The sequence below is a fragment of the Enoplosus armatus genome, chromosome 5 (genome assembly GCF_043641665.1).
Source record: "Enoplosus armatus isolate fEnoArm2 chromosome 5, fEnoArm2.hap1, whole genome shotgun sequence".
Taxonomy (NCBI): domain Eukaryota; kingdom Metazoa; phylum Chordata; class Actinopteri; order Centrarchiformes; family Enoplosidae; genus Enoplosus; species Enoplosus armatus.
Window position 1 is genome coordinate 165,006 of NC_092184.1, and position 22,921 is coordinate 187,926.

At 42.4% G+C, this 22,921-nt stretch overlaps 1 protein-coding gene across 3 annotated transcripts in view; it reads left to right on the plus strand.

Annotated features, from left to right (window-relative positions):
* Nucleotides 1-12,652: 12,652 nt before the first annotated feature.
* The window catches only part of LOC139285080 (kinase suppressor of Ras 1-like), a 34,682-nt gene continuing 24,413 nt past the window's right edge, over nt 12,653-22,921 (plus strand). For 2 of the 3 annotated variants that reach the window (XM_070905524.1, XM_070905525.1), the window contains exon 1: nt 21,267-21,357. In XM_070905524.1, the coding sequence (XP_070761625.1) occupies nt 21,355-21,357 (3 nt within the window). In that variant the 5' untranslated portion in view covers nt 21,267-21,354. Of the gene's footprint in view, nt 12,815-21,266; nt 21,358-22,921 lie in introns of those variants that run through there. The other variant, XM_070905526.1, reaches the window with a different exon arrangement.

Genomic DNA, 22,921 nt, shown 5'->3' on the forward strand with positions numbered 1-22,921 from the left:
GACAAGAATCTCCTGTGACCCTGGGGTGGAAACTGAATGAATAATATTTAATACAGGTCCAATATTGAAAAGGACATTCTATCTTTGATAAAAAACCTGTCTGGTCGTTATGGATTAGCTTTGGTAGGATGGACTCCAGTCTCCAAGCCAGAACCTTAGCCGGGACCTTGGCATCGGCCGGGATCAAGGGGATCCTTGTCCTTCTTCAGAATCAAAGAGATAGAGGCTTGACGGAGGGACTGTGGCAATATACAGGTTTTAAGGGCTTCATTAAACATGTCAACATCCCCCACACCCTCACCCACCAGCTCCAGCCCAACAGCCCCAACCCCCTCATCACACCTGGGGCTGAACTCTCACACCTCCTACCACCACAGCTGCCCCCCACAGCGCCCCCCACTCCTCCAGCATCGACACCTCTGTCTGTCCTCGAAAGAGATGTGAACAGGCTCTTCAAGAGACAAAACCCGCGTAAAGCTGCTGGACCAGACTCCATCTCCCCATCCTACCTGAAGCGCTGCGCCGATCAGCTGTCTCCGGTAGTGATGGGAAGTTCGGCTCTTTTCCGAGAGCCGGCTCTTTTGACTCGGCTCCCAAAGAAGAGCCGGCTCTTCCGGCTCCCGAACGGCTCTTTATTTAGGATCTTTTGTAGCCTATATTTTACCTTAACTTTGCAAAAAAATCATGGTTTATGTGTTGAAAACCCTTTTGCTTTCAGTGTTTTTATGAGAGACCTTATAATTGCCTAATTCTGTGCATTTATTCTGTGACAAAACCACTCTTACATTTGTTTATTTCAATTAAACTTTTTTATTGCACAAATTAACAATAAACTTCAAACAAATCCACAGAAAAGAACCAAACTCAAGCTAACATTAATAATGTCCTCAATTAAACTTTTTTATTGGACAAATGAACAAAAAAACTTCAAACAAATCCACAGAACAGAACCAAAACCAGAACCAAACTATAGCAAACAGCATTAGTCCTCAGGGCAGGTTGGCATTCAGGAAGATCAGATGCCTCAGCTTGGATGGGCTGATACAATTTCGCCTCTCCGTGAGTATCTGCCCTGTTGTTCCCAATATCTTTAAACTGCAGCCAGATGCTGCTTCGCTTTCTAGTGTCACTCATAGTTAAACTACATGACAATGCAAGACGCACACACGCTCCTCAGTCCTCACCGCTCTGTCTCTCTCTTCACTTGCAGTGGAGTCAAGTGGAGTGTCTGCCCCGCCCCCCTCTCTGTTTACACATCCTTGATTCTCACGTGAATGCCGTATGCTGGTCGCCATGCTGGCCAATCATAACAAAGCTCTGTCGTAACCAGAGCTGGGACTGAGCACTGAAAGTGAAACCTAAGCAGCGAATGGAAAAAAACTGGGACTCTTCTGATTCACTACAAAGAGCCGGCTCTCAGAGCCGATGCTTGTGCGCATGACCCATCACTAGTCTCCGGTGTTCACGGACATCTTCAACACCTCACTGGAGACATGCCACGTGCCAGCCTGCTTCAAGGCCTCCACCATCATCCCCGTCCCCAAAAAACCAGGGCCCACAGGATTAAATGACTACAGACCCGTCGCCCTGACCTCTGTGGTCATGAAATCATTTGAACGCCTGGTCCTGTCCCACCTCAAATCCATCACAGACTCTCTGCTGGACCCCCTGCAGTTCGCCTACAGAGCCAACAGGTCTGTAGACGACGCCGTCAACCTGGCTCTACACTTCATCCTCCAGCACCTGGACTCTGCAGGATCCTATGCCAGGATCCTGTTTGTGGACTTCAGCTCTGCCTTCAACACGATCGTCCCGGCTCTTCTTCAGGACAAGCTCTCCCAGCTCAACGTGCCTGACCCCACCTGCAGGTGGATCACAGATTTCCTGTCTGACAGGAAGCAGCACGTGAAGCTGGGGAAACACGTCTCAGATTCGCGGACGATCAGCACCGGCTCCCCTCAAGGCTGCGTTCTTTCTCCCCTACTCTTCTCCCTCTACACCAACAGCTGTACCTCCAGTCACCAGTCTGTCAAGCTCCTGAAGTTCGCGGACGACACCACCCTCATCGGACTCATCTCTGGAGAGGATGAGTCTGCCTACAGGTGGGAGATTGACCACCTGGTGACCTGGTGCAACAGCAACAACCTGGAGCTTAACGCTTCAAAGACAGTGGAGATGGTTGTTGACTTTAGGAAGAGCGCAGCCCCACCCGCCCCCATCACTCTGTGTGACTCTCCAGTGGACACTGTGGAGTCCTTCCGTTTCCTGGGCTCCATCATCAGCCAGGACCTCCGGTGGGAGCTGAACATCAGCTCCCTCATCAAGAAAGCCCAACAGAGGACAGAGGCCCAACCTTCCATCTCTTCAGGACCTGTACTCCTCCAGGACCCTGAGGAGAGCAGGGAAGATCGCTGCCGACCCCTCCCACCCCGGACACCATCTGTTCGACCCCCTCCCCTCTGGCAGGAGGCTGCGGTCCAAAACCTCCCGCCACAAAAACAGTTTCTTCCCCTCTGCAGTCAACCTGACAAACTCTCACTGACCCCCCCCCAGAACACAAACACAAGCTATACGTTATATTAACGTACATCACCCCTGTCCCCACTGCGTTACATTAACGCACCCACCCCCTACTGGACACTTTATCTGGACACTTTATTCTGGTCACTGCACTGTTGTTATTTATCTTATCTTATTTTTTATTTTTATTTTTATTCCTATTCTTATTTTAGCTTTATTTTCTACTTATTTGTTATCAAAACAATAGCACCTTCAGACCACAGCAAATTCCTTGTAATGTATGTTACATGGCAATAAACAGTTTCTGATTCTGATTCTGATTCTGATTCAAGCATGGGTTTTGCCAGGATATTTGAAAAGGTTTTGAAAAACTCAATTGGGAACTCATCAGGTCCTGCGGACTTGCCACTCTGCATAGACCTGATGGCCTGAGATACCTCGTCTAAGGAAAAGTTGATCAAGTGTCTTGGCTGATGGAGTTGATAGGCAGGTTGCCAAGGAATGTGTCCAACAGGGACTGATCTGCAGATAATTCCGACTGATAAAGTTTAGTGTAGAAGTTATTAATATCAGAAGTATTGGTAAGAACATCTTGCTGGGGGGATCTGATCCAGGGGATTAAATTGTGCGTATATCTTTGCCTTAGTTGTAGAGCTGTTTGTTGGGTTGTCTCCAAATTCAAAAAAAGTTTGCCGGGTTTTGTGTAGTAATTTAACTGCCTGATTAGTGGTGAGGAGGTTAAACTCAGTCTGCAAAGAATGTTGTTTTGTTTAGTTGTAAGTCTTTCCCACAATCAGTGTCAGGGCCGTGATTGTACTTTTATCACATTCATATTTTTTATGTTGCCCTAAAGGTCACAGATCACAGATCTGTCAAATGGGCAACTATCAGATTTTGGGCTTGATGCATGTGAACCACCACAACAGTATGTGGTGTACGTGAGGAGTGGCTGTTGCTGCCTACCCTCTCAGGGGCTGGGAGGAGCAAGGCCCTTGTTGTGTACATGTCTATGGCAAGAGGCTAAATTTAGCTGTGGTTCCCTCCCACGCATTCTGAGCATGTCCTGTTTGGCAAGAAAATCGTGACAATCAATGACGTGAAAGAGAAGTGGGAGGAGAAGACAAGTATGTTGTTGTGCTGTGGCTCATGTTATAGGTGGAAGAGTAAGGGTGGTGAGTGAAGTGCGCACAATTGATGATGCACTAACTGTGGTTCATAGCTTTGGCAGTTAATTTTCCTTTTCCTGTCCTTTTATTGACCTCTTAAAGGGGAGCTATTATGCTCATTTCCAGCTCTATATTTTTACTCTGGGACACCACTAGCATAGCTTTGCATGATTCACTGTTCAAATAAGTCCTTATTCATCTTATACTGGCCCTTAATGCAGCCCCTCAGTTCACTTTCAGTCTGACACAAGCCGTTTGAGCTCTCTTTAAGGACCCCCTCCCTAAAAGCCCACTTTCCTTCTGATTCACTAGCTCCCTGCAGCCCACGAGGGGCAGGGAGAAGCCTCTGAGCCCTGAGCACAGCCCGCACTGCCTCATACTTGAACCGCTGCGCTCAACGGCATATGACAGCTAAAAAAGAAAATAGCAATATGGGGCAATGAATTTGATAAACTAACTGTTTATCAGACCACAAATGAGACAAGAAGTAGTTTTGAAAAACAATAGATGCAGAGTGTTTCTGGGGACTGGCCCTACTGTACAAAAACACACAACTTTATTCACTGATTTTGGTGAAACTCAATCATTTTATGGAAAAAATGTTTTCTGGTTTTCCCTCTGATGTCCTCTGGCAGCTCTGCATCAACTCTGATTTACGGGGTATCCTGATGGACAGAAAACTTCAAAAAGTAACCGCTAACTGCTGCTTACTGCAGCTGCTGTTAGCTCAGTTCGCTCTGAGCACCAGGGGAGTTTTTGTGTTTACACCGCCAGCACAGGAGCTTTGGACCGCAGGGAGGAGAAGGCTTTCAGGCCCGGGCTCTTAGAGTATAGTGTGTGTATATCTAGATAGATAGATAGATAGATAGATAGGCTAAGAGGACCACTAGATGCACAGCTAACTAGCAAACGGCAAATACAGTTAGCAGTAGTTAACGATTACTTTAGCAACAAGTAAAGCCATTTGTCCATCAAGAAACTACCTCCTACCTACCTACTTTCCTTCACAACAGAAAAAGCACTTTCTGTGATACATACTGAACAACCTGAGTAGTAGTAAAGAGTAATCCTGGCCAGAGCGTCCCTCTACTGTGTGGGTGTGCTATTTTCTTTTTCTTCTTCTTGGGTGTGCTGTCACTGCTGTGCCCTGAGCAGATGACCATCTAAGGAAATCTGTGTCCTGTCTGACATCTGACAGAAATGAAGGTTGAAAAGGAGACGGAAACAGAGCGTTCAGAGCAGGTTTGAGCTTTTTTACTTTTACATATGTTTACCTCGTTATTTCGCAACGTTTAATATGAATATCCGACATTGTTACATTATATATATATATATATAACAGAAAATAAGGAAAAGCATAATAAGTCCTCTTTAAACTGCCTACTCTCCTGTGAAAAAAGGGTTATTTTTCACGAATTTTCACGAATAATGGACATTGCAGGAAGGACATAAATGTCATTTCCTGCGTCCACTATGTGGCGCTAGAGAACACACTAATTGTACGTTATGTTCTTGTAAACAGAGAACAGACCAAACCGTGCAAATTTCATGTAAATTGAATGATTATTGTCAGACAAGGCTTATGTGCTTTTGCCAGTAGATGGAGCAATGACTGTGATTCATGAATGTCACATAGGTGTGACTGGGAGTGGTCCATCAATAACCATGTGAAGTTTGAGGCTGATCGGTTGAAACATTTTTGAGTTATTCCCACTTCCTGTTTGGTTTGGCGTCATGCGTCTGCCCTGGTGACGGTGTTGACACGTCAACAGATGTTGCTGCATAACAAGTGTAGACCACACAATGTGAATCTCATGTAAACTGAATGATTTTTTTTCACGAGTTACTTCCTGTTACCAGGAAGGTGGCGCTATGAATAATACTCAAAACGTTGACCGTTATTTGGTTAACCACTGCAAATATTTTTGCCCAGTTATGCATGTCGATCTATAGCTTAATTTGCATACACACTCTGCTAACAGCTTCGCTAGCTAGCAGCCTGGAGTTAAAAATTAAGTGCGCTAAACAAAGCTTGGGACCATTTCCTCCAGAAAGGCAACGAAGTCAAATGTAATTTGTGTGATGCTACTCTTCAGTTCAGTAGTAGTACTAGCACTATGCTGTACCACATTAAGAACAAGTACCCGGCTGCCATGTCCGTGGATGGCTTGCCGCCAAAGATCGCGTTGCTGCTAGCCAGGGGGAGAAAGTGTGATGTGATATGAAAGACACAGCTGTCCTGGGCTGGCTAACTCACTACACACACATACACTATTAATCAGATCAGAATCAGAAATGTACGTAGCTAACATTAACAGAAAACGTAGTTTGCTAGCAAACTAAATGTTGTGACAGGGTGTGCTGCTGGGTGATTTTGACTTGGCTAACATTAACTGTTCTTGTTCTTCTGGAACAGGTGTGGGTACGGCTTGTAGTTTCAGATGGGAGATGCGAGCGGCGAGTCTGCTACGTTCCACAAGCTCTATACTGGAAATGAGACTTTGAGCTAACAGTTGGAGCCAACATTAATGTAGAACGTTTTCAGCCATGGTAGCACTAACATGTGAAGCTGTTAATATAAGATGTAGATATAAGACTATGCCAGTGATGAGAAGACCCGGTTCGTTTCATTCACCCATATTGGAAGAAAATGAAGAGTCTTTGATGATTAGACCCCATCGTCACGTTATATTTTGAGGGGTTAGTGATACCGTGAGCTGTATAGGAATATCCCCCTGATGGAGTCTAGACACAGGTGGTGGTGGTGGTGAAGATGGCTAAAGATCTGGATGGATGTGGTGTGGAGCGGGACTTTAAGACTGAGGTGGAGGAGGGTTGCATCATTTGAGCTGCACGTGGACGACCGCATTGGGGTCCAAGCAGACCCTGCGGAAATTGGCAGATGACAACATTTACATCATACTTCACAGTTGGTCAGACACTGAATAGGTGACACTCAAAGGTTAAAGGTCATTGTGACCTCACAATAGCCAATACATCTCTGATAATCTTTCAGTTCAACAATGTATATTAACTAGAATTATACATATGTATCTCTAGCCAAAAAATACACTTATTTATACTTATACATTTTATTCAATTCCTTCCAAGTATTCACTAAATATATTATATGAGTCTGGACAGACATGGATGTAAACTGCAACTTGACTGGTTGGCAGAGGCATACAACCGCAGGGCGGTAATTGTAGTTAACGTTTTTAATGGAATACCTTGTCTTTTTGAGCCATGCTATGGTTGTAGGTTGTGTGGGTATATGAATCCTCCTGAATTTGATGACCCCTGACATTTTTTCTAGCCCCACCTGCAGGTCAAAGGAACTCAAAACTTCAGAGATTATACAACTCAGATATTCTCTGAGATTACTAAAAAAGAGATTAGAGATTATTTGTCAATTACTGCAGCTACCTGTGGTTATACTACTGGAAGTACCCAGTGTTGATGACAAAACATTTTTTTCTAAACAGACTAACAATGTTTTAAAGACTGAAATGAAAGGGCCTCTTTACTTTTTAATTCCTTAATATTATGCAATACATGTTTTTGGGGTGAGACATGAAGCAGTAAGAGGTTATTCTAAACTGTAATATACCAATACAATTTCAGTTTAGTGATAGCAAAATCATAATTCGGATATTATGTGTGTCTGTAGTGGATATTATTATTATTATCTATTAACCAAGTGTCATTCAAGAAGAGCGAAAATTTGTGTGATAACTTAGTGGTTCTTTTGTCATTTAACTTTGGCTGAAGTTAGCATTAGCGGCTATCCTCGTGATAGCATTGTTGCTAATATTAACTTGCCAACAATACGGACTTAACTATGCCCCACAGGGGAAATATTTAGCAGTTTGGTTCATGTGTACATTCTGTATGAGTTTGAAACCACTTTTATCATAATTTTAATCAAACCTGTATTTATTTCCGTGCAAAACATTAGCAATTAAGCAAGAGGCTCACTGACACTTACCAGAAAATATATGACAACAAAGCAGCCGAGCCGAGGTGTAGTCAGTAAAGTTACAGGGCAAAGAAGGAAAAAAAAGGCAGTGAGTAACACAAGAACGCCCCACCACTGCTGCAGTCAGATCCGTCTCCGCTCACACGGGTCCAGCAAAATATGACAGCTACAGTAGCTTGGAAAATAGTGACACGGGGCACTGACTTTGATGAATTTACTGTTTATCAGACCACAAATTAGACTGTATATTCAGTGGGTGTCTTGTGTTAAGCAATGGGAAACGTTAATTCTGAAGGACTATGAGTTAACAGTTTGGGTCAAGTATAGAGTATGTGAAGAATTTCAGAGATTAAAAGGGTACCTCCCTGGGTCTGCCCGGTACCACAAGCACAGACACACACCCACTTAACAAGATGAAATTAAAGGCTCCATGCCCAGCCACTGCGCCATGCGTAATAGTGCATAGAACCCCTTAAGTGCCCCAGTGGCGCATATGTTATCACGTTACATATATTCACATTAAAACATGATAAATACTATATTGTTATAACGTGATAAGTTTGTATGTCATAAAAATTTGAAAATATCTTCTATCTCTAAAATGAAAGGTACCTTGTTAAAATGTGAAAAACATCTTGTTATAACAATAAACTTTTCACATTATAACGTGATACTGATCTGTTTTTTTTTCTGGCATGGCAGCTATACACTTCCATATAATACAGCCTCTATGCTTGACTCAAACTGTCATAGTCCTTCAGAATGAACGTTTCCCATTACTCAGCACTCAGCCAGACCTATCTCCACACTTTTTAGCACTGTGCCAGCTGGAAAAAGGTCTGTTTCAACCCATTATCATTCTGGTATAGGGGAAAAAATGCTCTGGCTTGTTTGTATGTCTTTAAACCAATCACAATCGTCTTGGGCGGCACGAAGCCCAGGATGCAGTGAAGGTGCCTTTGCAAAATGGTAACAAGCACATAGCGGAGAATTCCAACTGAAGTAGTCGGCCAATGGCCAACTTATACCAACAGCCTACATCCAGTGAGTCAGACTACTCAACACCAGACACCCGCTGAACATACAGTTAAGAAACAGCACCTTAGCTAGCTACTTCTAGTCTCGTTTGTGGTCAGACAAACAGTAAATTCATCAAAATCAGTGCCCCATGTCACTATTTTCCAAGGTACTGTAGCTGTCATATCTTGCTAAACCTGCGTGAGAGCGGTGTCCATGGGAACGCAGCCATTGAGGCTTTCATCATACAGAAGTAGATCCAACCTTGCAAAGTGAAGCAATGTGGCTCCTTGACAAAAAAAATTCATTTTCCAGATTTTTTTCTCCGCCAACCAGTCAGTCGAATTGCAGACCCTTCATGCTACTCACACATAGAATGTTTACAAATGTTTAAATTTAGAATAGAATAAAATATAAATTAAATTAAAATAAATGCTGGGAGCAACTTAGGGTTCAGTGTCTTGCTCAAGGACACAAGGACACCTGCTCTACTCTGCTCTGCCTCCCGTGCAACAGTGCTAACCACTGTGCCACCATGCCCCTTTACATATAAAGCAGGTGTAGACTGTACTCTTTATAATATTATTACAGAGACCCAACAGTTCCCACCACGAGCAAGCACTTGGTGACAGCAGCAAGAAAAACTTCCTTTTAACAGGCAGAAACCTTGAACAGAACCAGACTCTAGGTGGGCAGTCATCTGCCTTGACCGATTGGGTTGAGAGAGAAAGAGGGATAGAGAGAGAGAGAGTAATAGTAACAGTGAACAGTAATAACAATAACAACTACAATAATAACAAAAATATAACTAATAATAGCAATGACAACTATAATAGCCATACATTATATAATAGTAATAATGTTTGAGCACCAAGCATCACTGATGTAAACACAGAATCCGCCTCCCCTCATCTCCCTCGAGGCACCGGCCGAGGAGGTGCAGTTGCAGCCATCTTTGACTCAAGCCTGTTGATGAACTTTAGACCTAAACTGGATTATAACTCATTCGAAAGCCTTGTTCTTAGTCTTTCACTCCCAACCTGGAACACACTGAAGCCAGTCTTATTCGTTATAGTCTATCGCGCTCCAGGTCCCTACTCTGAATTTTTATCTGAATTCCCAGAGTTTTTATCAGGTTTAGTCCTTAAAACAGACAAAGTAATTATTGTAGGTGATTTTAATATTTATGTGGACGTTGATAATGATAACCTTGGTACTGCATTTCTCTCATTATTGGATTCGATCGGCTTCCGTTAGAGGGTACAGAAACTCACTCACTGTTTTAATCACACCCTCGACCTGGTTCTGACATATGGCACTGAAATTGAACATCTAATTGTCTTTCCACAGAATCCTTTGTTATCGGACCATTATTTAATAACTTTTGAATTCCTATTGCTGGACTACACACCATGAGGCAAAAAAGCCTATACCAGATATCTATCTGATAGTGCTGTAGCTAAATGTAAGGAAGTGATTCTATCGGCATTTAATTCAGTGCCATGTCTCAATACAACTGAGGACTCCTATGTTAACCTCAGTCCCTCTCAAATGGACGGTCTTGTTGACAGTGCCGCAGGCTCAATGCGACTGACACTTGACTCTATTGCCCCTCTAAAAAAGAAGATAATAAAACAAAGAAAGTCAGCTCCATGGTATAACACCCAAACCCGCAACTTAAAGCAAACAGTGCAGAAACTTGAAAGGAAATGGCGCTCCACCAAACTGGAGGAATCACATTTTATTTGGCAAGATAGTCTTAAAACTTATAGGAAGGCCCTCTGTAAAGCCAGAGCAGCCTATTACTCATCATTAATAGAGGACAACAAGAACAACCCCAGGTTTCTCTTCAGCACTGTAGCCAGGCTGACAGAGAGTCACAGCTCTATTGAGCCATGTATTCCTATAACCCTCAGCAGTAACGACTTCATGAGCTTCTTTAATGATAAAATTCTATTTCTTCTATTAGAGACAGAATTGATCACCTCCTGTCTTCAAGTGGTACCTTACCTTCAAACATTTAAACACAGGAATCTCAGAAACAGCTGTAAAACCTGATGTATATTTAGATTGCTTTTCTCCCATTGACATTCACCAAATAACTAAAACCATTCTTCATCTTAGCCATCAACTTGTCTCTTAGACCCCATCCCAACTTGGCTGCTTAAAGAGGTTTAACCTTTAGTCAGCACTTCATTACTAGATATGCTCAATCTGTATTAACAGGCTATGGACCACAGTCCTTTAAAGTAGCTGTAATTAAACCTCTTCTTAAAAAGCCCACTCTTGATCCAGAGGTTTTAGCCAACTATAGACCTATATCTAACCCTCCCTCTTTCTCCAAGATTCTTGAGAAAGCAGTCGCCAACCAGCTGTGTGACTTTTTACATGATATAAGAATAAGTTGCTTGAGGACTTTCAGTCAGGTTTCAGAGGTTATCATATCACAGAGACAGCACTGGTGAAAGTTACAGATGACCTTCTAATTGCATCAGACAAAGGACTTGTCTCTGTACTTGTTTTGTTAGATCTTAGTGCTGCATTCGACACCATTGACCATCACATCGTATTACAGAGGCTGGAACATTTAATTGGCATTAAAGGAACTGCACTAAGCTGGTTTAAGTCGTATTTGTCAGATCGATCACAGTTTGTACATGTTAACGATGAATCCTCCATGTACGCCAAAGTTAGTCATGGAGTTCCACAAGGTTCTGTGCTTGGACCAATACTATTCACCTTATATATGCTTCCTTTAGGAGATATTATTAGAAAACACTCCATACATTTTCATTGCTAGGCGGACAATATCCAGTTATATCTATCGATGTTGATGGCCTGGCAATAGAAAATTGTTTCCTCTGAAAGCTTAGTTAAACAGATCAGGTGCTAAAGTGAAAAAGAGTGAGGTCTCAAATTTGTTCGACACAACCCTAGGTGCAGGACAGTTCAAACTTTTATTGTGTATGAGGCAGAAACTCTGGAAAGAGGTTAAAATGTCTTAAGATTCTAATTTTTTATTTTTTTTAATGCAATAGTTTGCATGTGCGAGTTGCAGTTTAAGTGAAAGCACTTGAAGCAGTTGAAGTGTCAGTTGAAGTTGAAGCATAAGCATCTAAGAGTTGAGATGTCATCGATATTGTAAAAGCTGAAACCATTTGAAAGTTTAGTTTCATGTTTGTTTAGTTTTCAAGCTAGCAATTAGCTGGTGGAGAATAAGGGAGCATCTAGCAGCTGAGCGTGCTGAAATAGAGGAAAGCAACTGGGTGTGCATTGCGCAGCTGTGCATTGCACTTCACCGCATTGCACCACATTACCCATTATAGTTAAGTTGACAGATATGTAATTTGGAGAAAAGACTAGGTTAGTGAAAGTTTAGAACCTCCTGTGCTGCTATCCTGTTTTGTTCTGTCAATGACGCGGCAAGAAAAAAAAGTCTATATGCTTCGACTGACAACTTGAGGCTGACACTTCGATTCTTGTTCAATGTTTAGGGGGCAACCCGAGTGTAAATAGGAGCTAACATGTTAGCTATACAACTTCATGATAACATGCAATTAGAATGCATCACTGTTGCATGGGTCTGCATGAGATGATCAGAGCCTTAGATAACTTGAATTCCATGTTCGGTTGACAGTTCTAGTGAGGTCTGGTAGTTATGCGCTGCAGTGTGTTGGTTGGACAGAGTCCTACATTGTTTTGAGTTGTGCCAGCCATTCTGGTGTATTGCTGTGTGATGAGCATTGAGCACTCAAAACCCAAACTAGAATGTGTCGAGTCAGCTGCGCTGAAAGCCTCTGTCCCTCCCCAGTGTGCTATTTATACACACCCAAACTAGCTTTTGCACATATCAGATACATAACACACACAGACACAAGCGTATGTTGTCACACACATTTGCACACAGCTTAGCGGACTTGAAAGTGCCTTGTAGAGAATTGTGACCACAAACAGTGGAGGTATGGTTAGAGCTGTGCCCTATGGTGACTCAGTTTTTTCCTGACACTGTTGAGCAGGAAGCAACAGGTGGGCTCAGAAACGCAGAGAGCAGAGAGCAGGAGAAGCTCAGGCGGATAGTTAGCCTGCATGGGAGCAGCTGTACTTTTACCAAACCTCACAGGATCACGCTGAGGTAGGACAATAAGTCAAGCATGTCTTCTAATGTTGTGCCCTATTCTGTCACAACTTGTGTAAAAACCTGACATTTCTTGGTTATTTATTGGAGTAAAGGTAAATTTTAACTTTGCATTTTCATTGGCTGAAACCAACAAATATTTGATGTCCATTGCAATGGACACTCTGTCTGATGGCTTAAGCATAATACTACAGTATGTACTTAACAGCGTGTTTACACAGGAGGCATTTCAGTCTGCGCTGTCCGTCTTACACGTCTGACAGAACAGATACACTTCTATTTTAAACAATCCAGCTATCTACACAGGCCACGTGACGGCTCATGTTTGACACCCAATGGGTATTTTTATGTTTCAAGTTTATTTTCTTCCTTTTATGTGCTTAACCACAGTGATTGTGTGTTGGGCTCTGACAAAACGTGTGTGACCTACACTCTATACTGTGTCTGGACAAATCCTGTGTAGACACAGACGGAGTACTAAAGCTAAGGTGCTGCTCACGCAATGCCTCCTGTGTAGGCACAGTGTTAGTTCCACCACTGAACTCACCACAATCCACTACCCTTTCTAGTAAAGCCGGCTTTCATATCCAATCGACTATAATATAACCTTTCTCAAATTTTGGTTCTTTCTTTACTTTTAGCACTTGCGTTTAGTTCTGTGTACTAAGAGGTATTGGTAAAATGAACTTCAGTGTAGTTTACGTTCCAGTTTCCCTGGTTCAGTCATTCTGTGAACTGTGGCTCACTTCACACTGTGAGTCACTCTGCAGGAATGTTTGGTCACTGAGCAGAATAAGTTTATAATAGATGACACCGGTTTTTGTCAGTTTCTGCTGACCACATCTGTGTAGGCTGTATTTGTCAGTATTTATAAATGTGTTTGACTGAGCATCAGTTTATACAAATCAAATGCATTATACTGTACCTGTGCATGTTGTGTTTGCACTGCTTGTGGTAGGAGCTAATGATGGTAATCCTCTGGTCTACAGCAACATATATGGATATTTATGGCTAATGATATTTTTTTGACCCCCTGACCTTTCCTCTATCACCACCATCCGGACAAAATGTTCACTTCTACACAAGAAAGAGCAAGCCCAAGGTGACATCTTCAAATGTCTTGTTTTGTCCGCCCAACAGTCCAAAACCCAAATGTATTCCGTTTATAATGATATAAAATAGAAAAGCAAAATCTCACATTTTAGAAGGTGGAACCAGCAAAGTTTGGCATTTTTGCTTAAAGAAATACTAAACGATTATTAGATTATAAAACTAGTTGCTGATTAATTATTTGTTGATTGAGTAATCAATTAAAAGCTCGGTTCTAATGCTTAATATATAGCACAAAAACTACAGACCAATTATGTTCGAAATTTGAGGATGTACCACAAACGGTAAGTTGAGACTGGGTCAATGAGCTCTCGACATAGTCGACATGGTAATTTAATCTTTGCATTCATAATTTCATAGTTTAAATGTCTTGAGACTTACTTGTGACTTGCAAAACAATAACTTCCTACAACAATCCTACAGTAACGTAGTGATACACACTCAAACTTACTGATGAAGCTCAACAGGCCCTCAGTGATGTCATTTCCACTATGTTGGTCAGTAAGGGTTGGTTACGCTTGAATTAGTTCAGATGATGTGTTGTCCGACCACAAAAGTCAAAAGTGTTTTTTATAGTTGCTCCGAATGGCCACACTCGAAGGTACAGTGAAAAGCCGGCTGCCGTAGAGACGGGGGAGATGCGATATCATTTAAGTATGGTGATAATGGCACACATTTTCAGATTTCACGCTGTAAAGTGTAATGTGAATGTCAGACTGTCGGTTTCAGAAAGTTACAGAAATGGTCGGACACAGCCCTTCCTAAAGCGATGTTGGAAAGGTGTCGGGGGAGGGGGTTTTCTGCCATCTGTCAAGCTGTTCTGAAGGAGCCTACTGGCTGTTTAAGTCCAACACTTACGATTTGTAGAGTGTAATGGACATTGCTGTCTCTAGGGGCCACCAGCAGGAAGTCTTATTCATGTGTATATATTCAGTGAACAGTATTTTTTAGCATCAAGTTTCTGTTTACTATCTTTCGCATACAATATGAATACATAACTATCAAAAGGATTAAGAAGCTAAGAAAACAGTTAGTTTGTGGTTGGTATATTTTTTCATATACTTCATTAGTATGCACATTTCACAATTTGCATGTGCATTCCTGTCATGTATTACTGTGGAAGAGGTGAGCAATGCCCCTAGGGGCAAAGCTGGGATCAGACATGTTCCCACAATATTAACATAACTTTGACAGTTCAGTAATATGCACAAAGGGGCAGCGATAAAGAGAGAGAGGGCTGCATAATGGCATCTTATAAGACTCCTCTTTTTTCTGATGAACTGCAGGAGTCAGACATTATCTAATTGACACAAACGTTTTATTCTAATAAAGTATGTTACCTGGAGTCTTTCCCCTGAATGGTTGTGAAGGAGTCAATCCCTGGTAATCATAATATTTCAGTCAGTAGCCATGGTAAGGGAAATTCAATGAAGAAAGTTTTGAAGAAGTCTCATCTGTTCTCACAAGCCTTTTGTCTCATCTGTTCTCACAAGCCTTTTGCATCAAGGTAGAAGAGTTGTGGGAAGCGCAATTTGTATCTTTCCCATCATTGTTTTCCATTCCACATTCACAATGAACTTTCATTGACTTCACCTGACATCAGCTGTGTAATCAGATCACTGATAAAGTGTCTGAGTGGTAAAGAGTGTAAAGGCTCCAGATGCTGTATGGATTTCTGTGGAAACTAAAGGGGGACATATGAGGTTCATATTTCATCAATAAGTAGTATCACTTTTGGAATATAGCCCAATGATAGCATACTATCAGTAATGTTGTTTGATCAAATGCTCTTATACCTTTTTTCCTAGATCTTTCTCTGCATTTAACATATTTTTAATGATTATGGACTTTTACTGATTTGTATATATTGAAATACTAGGATTTGGGAATTATATACCTCCAGCAAATTCTTCAGCATTGTGGACTTGTGGCAATGTGTGCAGAAAGTGCTCAAGTGGGCAAAAAAGTGGGCAAGAGAGCCCTTGGACATATGTTGATGTCACAGTGGGACAGCCCTGAGCTCTACACTGACACCACAAAATGTGGTACAAAGTGTCCATAGGGGTGGACATTAGAACTGGGCTGAAGTAATATAACTGCACTTCAGCTTCTAAAAAACTTGCTACAGATTCTTCGCCCACTGTCATAGCTGCAGCTCATACAATTAATAATGTTTGTAAGTTTGATTTAGATGTGCCAATTAGCAAGTACTATTACAAAATGGCATCTGTGCCTGCTTATTGGTGCACCTAAATCACACTGTTAATGGGCGACATGGTGGCACAGTGGTTAGCACTGTCGCACGGGAGGTAGAGAGGGTTGGGGGTTTGATCCCCGGCTGTCGAAGTGTCCTTGAGCAAGACACTGAGCCTTAAGTTCCTCCCGATGGAGACCAGCACCTTGCATGGCAGTGTTTTGGGAACCGTGAAGGTTGAACAGTGCTATATAAGTGAGATCATTTACCATTATTAGCTGCAGCTTTTTATACTGCTACTGTATGACACAACTGGGAAGAGTCCTTTGAGAATCAGAGTAGGACAAATGTAGGGCTGCAACCAGCAATTATTTTCATCATTGATTAATCAGCCAGTTATTTTCTTGATGAACTGATTACTTATTTGGCCTATAAACCATCAGAAAACAGTGGGAAAATTCCCATAGCAGTATGCTACTGAGCAGTACAAGGTGACGTCATCAGATGTCTTGTTTATTCCGATCAATAGCCCAAAGCCCCAAAATGTTTTTAAGTCTTATCATATAAGACCAAGAAAAGCAGCAAATTCTCACATTTGAGAAGCTGGAGCCATCTTTTGATTGGCTAATCGATTAATCGACTTATTGTAGCTCTAAACAAATGTGAAAGATGACAGAACAAACCTTAATTGTTAACTTCCTCAGCTTCTTGTATCTGCATTGGTCAAAATTTCTGATCTTGTGGACTGTATTTGACTGACAGGTGTGCCATATGTACACTGCTCAAAAAAATTAAAGGAACACTTTTTAATCAGAGTATAGCATCAAGTTAATTAAACTTCTGGGATATTGACCTGGTCAGTTAAGTAGCAGAGGGGGTTGTTAATCAGTTTCAGCTGCTTTGGTGTTAATGAAATTAACAACAGGTGCACAAGAGGGGCAACAATGAGATGTCCTCCAAAACAGGAATGGTTTTCCAGGTGGAGGCCACTGACATTTTTTCCCTCCTCATCTTTTCTGACTGTTTTTCACTAGTTTTGCATTTGGCTAGGGTCAGTGTCACTACTGGTAGCATGAGGCGATATCTGGACCCTACAGAGGTTGCACAGGCAGTCCAACTCCTCCAGGATGGCACATCAATACGTGCCATTGCCAGAAGGTTTGCTGTGTCTCCCAGCACAGTCTCAAGAGCATGGAGGAGATTCCAGGAGACAGGCAGTTACTCTAGGAGAGCTGGACAGGGACGTAGAGGGTCCTTAACCCACCAGCAGGACCGGTATCTGCTCCTTTGTGCAAGGAGGAACAGGAGGAGCACTGCCAGAGCCCTACAAAATGACCTCCAGCAGGCCACTGGTGTGAATGTCTCTGACCAAACAATCAGAAACAGACTTCATGAGGGTGGCCTTCATGAGGCGTGCTCACTGCCCGGCACCGTGGAGCTCGATTGGCCTTTGCCATAGAACACCAGAATTGGCAGGTACGCCACTGGCGCCCTGTGCTTTTCACAGATGAGAGCAGGTTCACCCTGAGCACATGTGACAGACGTGAAAGGATCTGGAGAAGCCATGGAGAACGTTATGCGTTCTGTAACATCGTTCAGCATGACCGGTTTGGTGGTGGCTCAGTGATGGTCTGGGGAGGCATATCCATGGAGGGACGCACAGACCTCTACAGGCTAGACAACGGCACCCTGACTGCCATTAGGTATCGGGATGAAATCCTTGGACCCATTGTCAGACCCTACGCTGGTGCAGTGGGTCCTGGGTTCCTCCTGGTGCACGACAATGCCCGGCCTCATGTGGCGAGACTATGCAGGCAGTTCCTGGAGGATGAAGGAATTGATACCATTGACTGGCCCCCACGCTCGCCTGACCTGAATCCAATAGAACACCTCTGGGACATTATGTTTCGGTCCATCCACCACCGCCAGGTTGCACCTCAGACTATCCAGGAGCTCAGTGATGCCCTGGTCCAGATCTGGGAGGAGATACCCCAGGACACCATCCGTCGTCTCATTAGGAGCCAACGTTGTCAGGCATGCTTACAAGCACGTGGGGGCAGTGGTGAGCCGTCAGGGCCAGCAAGGCCTTCTCTGCTGGCCTAAACATCATCAGAACATAAATTTCATTTTAATATTTTTTTTCATAAATATGTATTAAATTATTCCTCATAGTCTTTTCTCTTCATTTCATAGCTTTCCTCTTGGTTGCGCTGCTTCCAGCATTGTATATTTATGTTAGAGCTTTCATCCAATCATATTTCAGCTGTCATGTGTTGCCAGGCTCCAAGAAATCTTCCGAGGCCTTCAGAATTAACAGTGGGGGCGCCTGTACACTTAAATGAACTGAAACAGACAGATTGTGATAACCAATCAGATTTCGAGTTGGCGACATCAGGGCCAGCTAGCAGGTATCACGTTGAACGTGAACGCTATTAGAGTGCAGTTAACCAAATGGAAGCTGGTGTCCCGTTAGCGACTCGAACAAGCTAAAACTACTTAATTCGCGTTAATTTCGCTGTTTTTTTTCAACCCACAATGGCTGAAGGAGGAGAAGAGATTTATCTGGTCGCTGATATACCCTAACCCTAACCTGTCCCAGCCGGGAAAAGGGTTTGTGTGCCACTTTCAAAGCAGCAACTACCAGCGGTATCCCTGGCTCACAGGTTCAGAGAGGAACTGCAAATTGTACTGCTGGGAATGCCTGCTGTTTGCAACAGATCGATTTGGTGTTTGGAGCCCCACTGGGTTTGCAAACTTGAGTTGTTTAAGCAAGGCAGCAACGAGACACCAAATGACGGCTGGACACTTACAAGCCACGGTGCATTTAAACACATTTGGGGACACCCGAGTGGATCTACTGCTCAATGAACAAGTGCGCAGGGAAACGGAGCTCCACAACGAAAAGGTGAAGAAAAATAGGGAAATATTGAAAAGACTGATAGATTGTGTCATGTTTTTGGGTAAACAGGAACTTTCATTTAGGGGACACGATGAAAGCGCAGAGTCCACAAACAGAGGCAACTATGTGGAGCTTCTTTCTTTTCTCGCTGAAAACAACACAGACTTGCACTACCACCTGTCCACTAACAGAGTGTTTACTGGGACGTCAGGCAAAGTACAAAACGACCTGATTTATGCTATTGCTGAAGTGATGGGAGAAGAGATCAAAATGGAGATTAAAAAAAGCACCCTTTGTCGCTGTTATGGTGGGCGAGACGACAGATGTGGGTAATGTAGCACAGCTCGCACTCATCCTGCGTTATGTGACGGACACAGGTGTCAAGGCGCGTTTTGTCAAATTTGAAGATGTTACTACTAGCAAGCGAGCTGATGACATTGCTGCTCAAATTTTCCTTTACTTTAATTTTTACGTTACTACTCTTAATTGTTAATATGGGTGTATTGATTTTAAATGCTCCGGAAATAAAGTAATTGTACTCGACTATGTTTGTTTCTGTATAAATGTATGGTTTCGAGAGCCATGGCGTCATAATGATGGTATTAAGAGGTGGATTCATTCAGTGTAGGACATCACTGAAGGCCTAGGTGTGAAATGCACGGCTCGCCACTGCATGGGGGCAATACACAGTACTGAGTACCATTTTGAGTTGCTGCAATGGAATTTCAGCAAAATCGCATCAAACCTGCATAATTTTTTCCCTTTGATTTTCGGGGTGTCTTTGAATTCAGCCCTCTGTAGGTTGATCATTTTCATTTCCATCAAACAATGTGGCATCCTTTCGTTCCTAACACATTACACAGTCCATATCAGTATAGATATCCAGCATGATTTTTTTCCCATTGAGATCTGATGTGTTTTCAAAGTGTTCCTTTAATTTTTTTGAGCAGTGTACTATAAACAATAGTGAAACATACCTGTGGTAACAACACCGCCAACAATTTCCATTACTGTCTTTACCCTAGAAATGGATCAACAAATGATCTATTCTGCTGCTGACAGCTGACAGCTCTGTCAACTGAAGAGTCAATCACACTGGATGGCGGTAGAGGAGGTCATAGCAGTGTGTGGTTCAAAAGTAGTTTAGTCTAAAGTCTAACTTTCAGCACTGGGGCTCTGAGCATTTGAGCAGCGAACAGAAACTGTTTGTTTCCATTACCCTTCTATTTTACTATCACAGTTAGTTTTGTAGATAGGTAGTTTTGAGACAAGACTTTGTTTTTTAAAAGTTTATATTCTGCCATGTTATCCCGATTTACTCTGTGTAGAATGACATAGCGGGAAAAAAAGTCTGTATGCTTTGACTGACAACATGAGGCTGACGCTTCGAACAATGTGCAGTGATTTGAATGACAAAATGAGATTCAATTTGGGGGCTTCTCCACTGATGATTAGAATAATCAAAGTTTAGGGGTCAGCCCTAATAAATACCATAATTTCATTTTTCACAAGGGAGAGCACACTTTAACCAGTCAAACAGAGGGACCACAGCAGGACTAGAGTTAACGGCTTGTAAGAGCCTGATATACCTGTTTCTATGCACGTTTATATTCTAATCCTTCGTAGCCAAAGCTATATGTATAGCTTTGTGATCTTGAACACACTTCTTTAGTGAAATTTTGAGAAAGAGCTTTGATGCCAAAAAGGCTGTGGCATCTTGTTCTACAAGTCTACACAAAGTCTACATAAACATATGAAGGGCATGCGGGTAAAAAAGCACTTTTAGGTCCAGGTTTTCCACATTTAGCCTGTACTATAGAACAGACTGGTTACTCAAAAATAATATTGCAATCATCAGTTACAGAGACAGTGCATATTTTCTGCTATTGCATGTCACCAGTTTTGGCTCAGATTTGCTGTTAAATACACCCCTTCAATTAAATTTATTTATGTAGCACCAAATCATAATCAATATAGCGCACAACTACTACCGTACTCTTTATAATATCAAACTCCCTTCACCCCCTCTCTTTCCTCTCCCTCCTTGCCCTAATTAAATAAGATCCTGCGGTGGTCGATGATGCACAGCGTTGGCGTGTCAGAAAGACAGACTAGCTGACTGGCTATGTGGAAAGCCTTGCTGACAGAGAGAGAGGGGGAGGGAAATGTAAGAAGGAGGGAGGAGAAAAACAGGGAGTGTGATAACAACGCTGGGAAGATTTGTTGGCTCTCTGGTAGTGTGTTTCCCAGCAGCCTGCTGTGCTCACGGATTATTCTACAGTGTCTGGACTGTGAGACCAGGGGCTCCAATGTTCAGTAGATACTGTCAACCACATGGTAATGTACAGTATGAGACCTCTACTGTATCTGTCTGTCAGCTTTTAGCATATATAACCTGATGATAGAAGGGTTGGAATAGGTGTTTTCTCCATTTCCTTATTTGACAGGAGTGCTGTTGTAGAACAATTCTAAGTACATTTATGAAATATTGCTGCTGTTTCAGGCAGTTACAGTATGCGTTGTCAGTTTTGGTGTGTGTGTGTATTCTGTTTATTCAGCTGTTTGTGTCTTGTGTATCATTGTTGGAAGTGGTGAGTTTTGGGAAATATTTCTATTTGCCTGTTAGGTGGAGGCATACATGCAAACCAACGTGCCTTTTTGTGTGGACTCTACCCCGTTCATCCTGTCTGTGTGCTTTACTGTTTACTCAGACATTAGTTTCAGTTTGTTTGAGTATGTATGTGAGAAACCAGTAATTAGAGTCAGAGGAAGATATTTTGGTAGGGGAGTTTGGCTGTTTTCTGTGCGATTTACCCTCATGGGGTAAAGGGAAATCTTTCTTTCCTACTCAATCTTTTTTCAATCAGTGTCCTGTCTTTCCATCAGTGTTTCTCCTTCTTTCCTTTCTTTCTTTTCAGGCTTTCGTCACCTGTAAACACATGTAGCTGAGGCATGCCCAGGCACTGCCCAGGTATCGGTATGTGTCAGCTTTGCAAAGTGTTAAGTCTGTTTCTCAAACCTTTATTTTTGCCTTTTTACTTTTTGATGGAGGGGAAACCATTTTCATTTCTATAAAACCAAATCACATTTACTGTAAATGAATAGGAGGCTAATAATAAGTAACCATTTCACAGCAGAGGATCAGTTTTTCAGCTTGGAGTCAGTTTCAGTTCATTTAGGTCAACAATTAGACACAGGAAACCAAAATGCGTAAGTGATTAGGGTTATCTGTCTCTGTCCATCTATCTATCTCTCCATGAAAAAGATTTCTACTCTGCTACACTCTCACTCTTCTCTCGCGTCGCTCCTCCTCCCTGGCGTCTGCACTCATATTACATAAGACCTCTTGAAGATTGGCAGCCAATCAAAATGACAAATGACAACCTGTGACCCTGATACTACATCCTTATTGCTTCAGCTCTCGCTTGCAGTGTAGTAATGGGCTAGTATAGAAAGCACTGTGATCATCAGATATTCAGATTGGACAAACAGGAAGAAAAGTAAATCGAAAGAAAAGGTACAATGAGTGCAATGCTGGAGCCTATTACATTGGCTACATCAGCTTGATCAAGCTGTTTTGAATTGTCTGGTGGTGTGAATGCTTGCAAATTGTTAACATGGCAATCTTTGCCATCCTTCCTTCCTCAATGTCTTGAGGATGCTGTTCGTATTCTGTCAAAGGGCACGCCATCATTACCGTTGATTCACCAGCTTGTGCAAATATGCAGTTAAATATTCCCGGTGTGGGACTCAGATACCTCAGATTACCCACAAATGCACAAGCAACTGAGTCGACTGTGTTTTACTGTAAATCACACAAGGTGTCACAATGTAACAAGGATGAACAAGTAATCTTGTTTTTTAATCTTATTTATCTCTCTCATCATTATACAATTTTAGC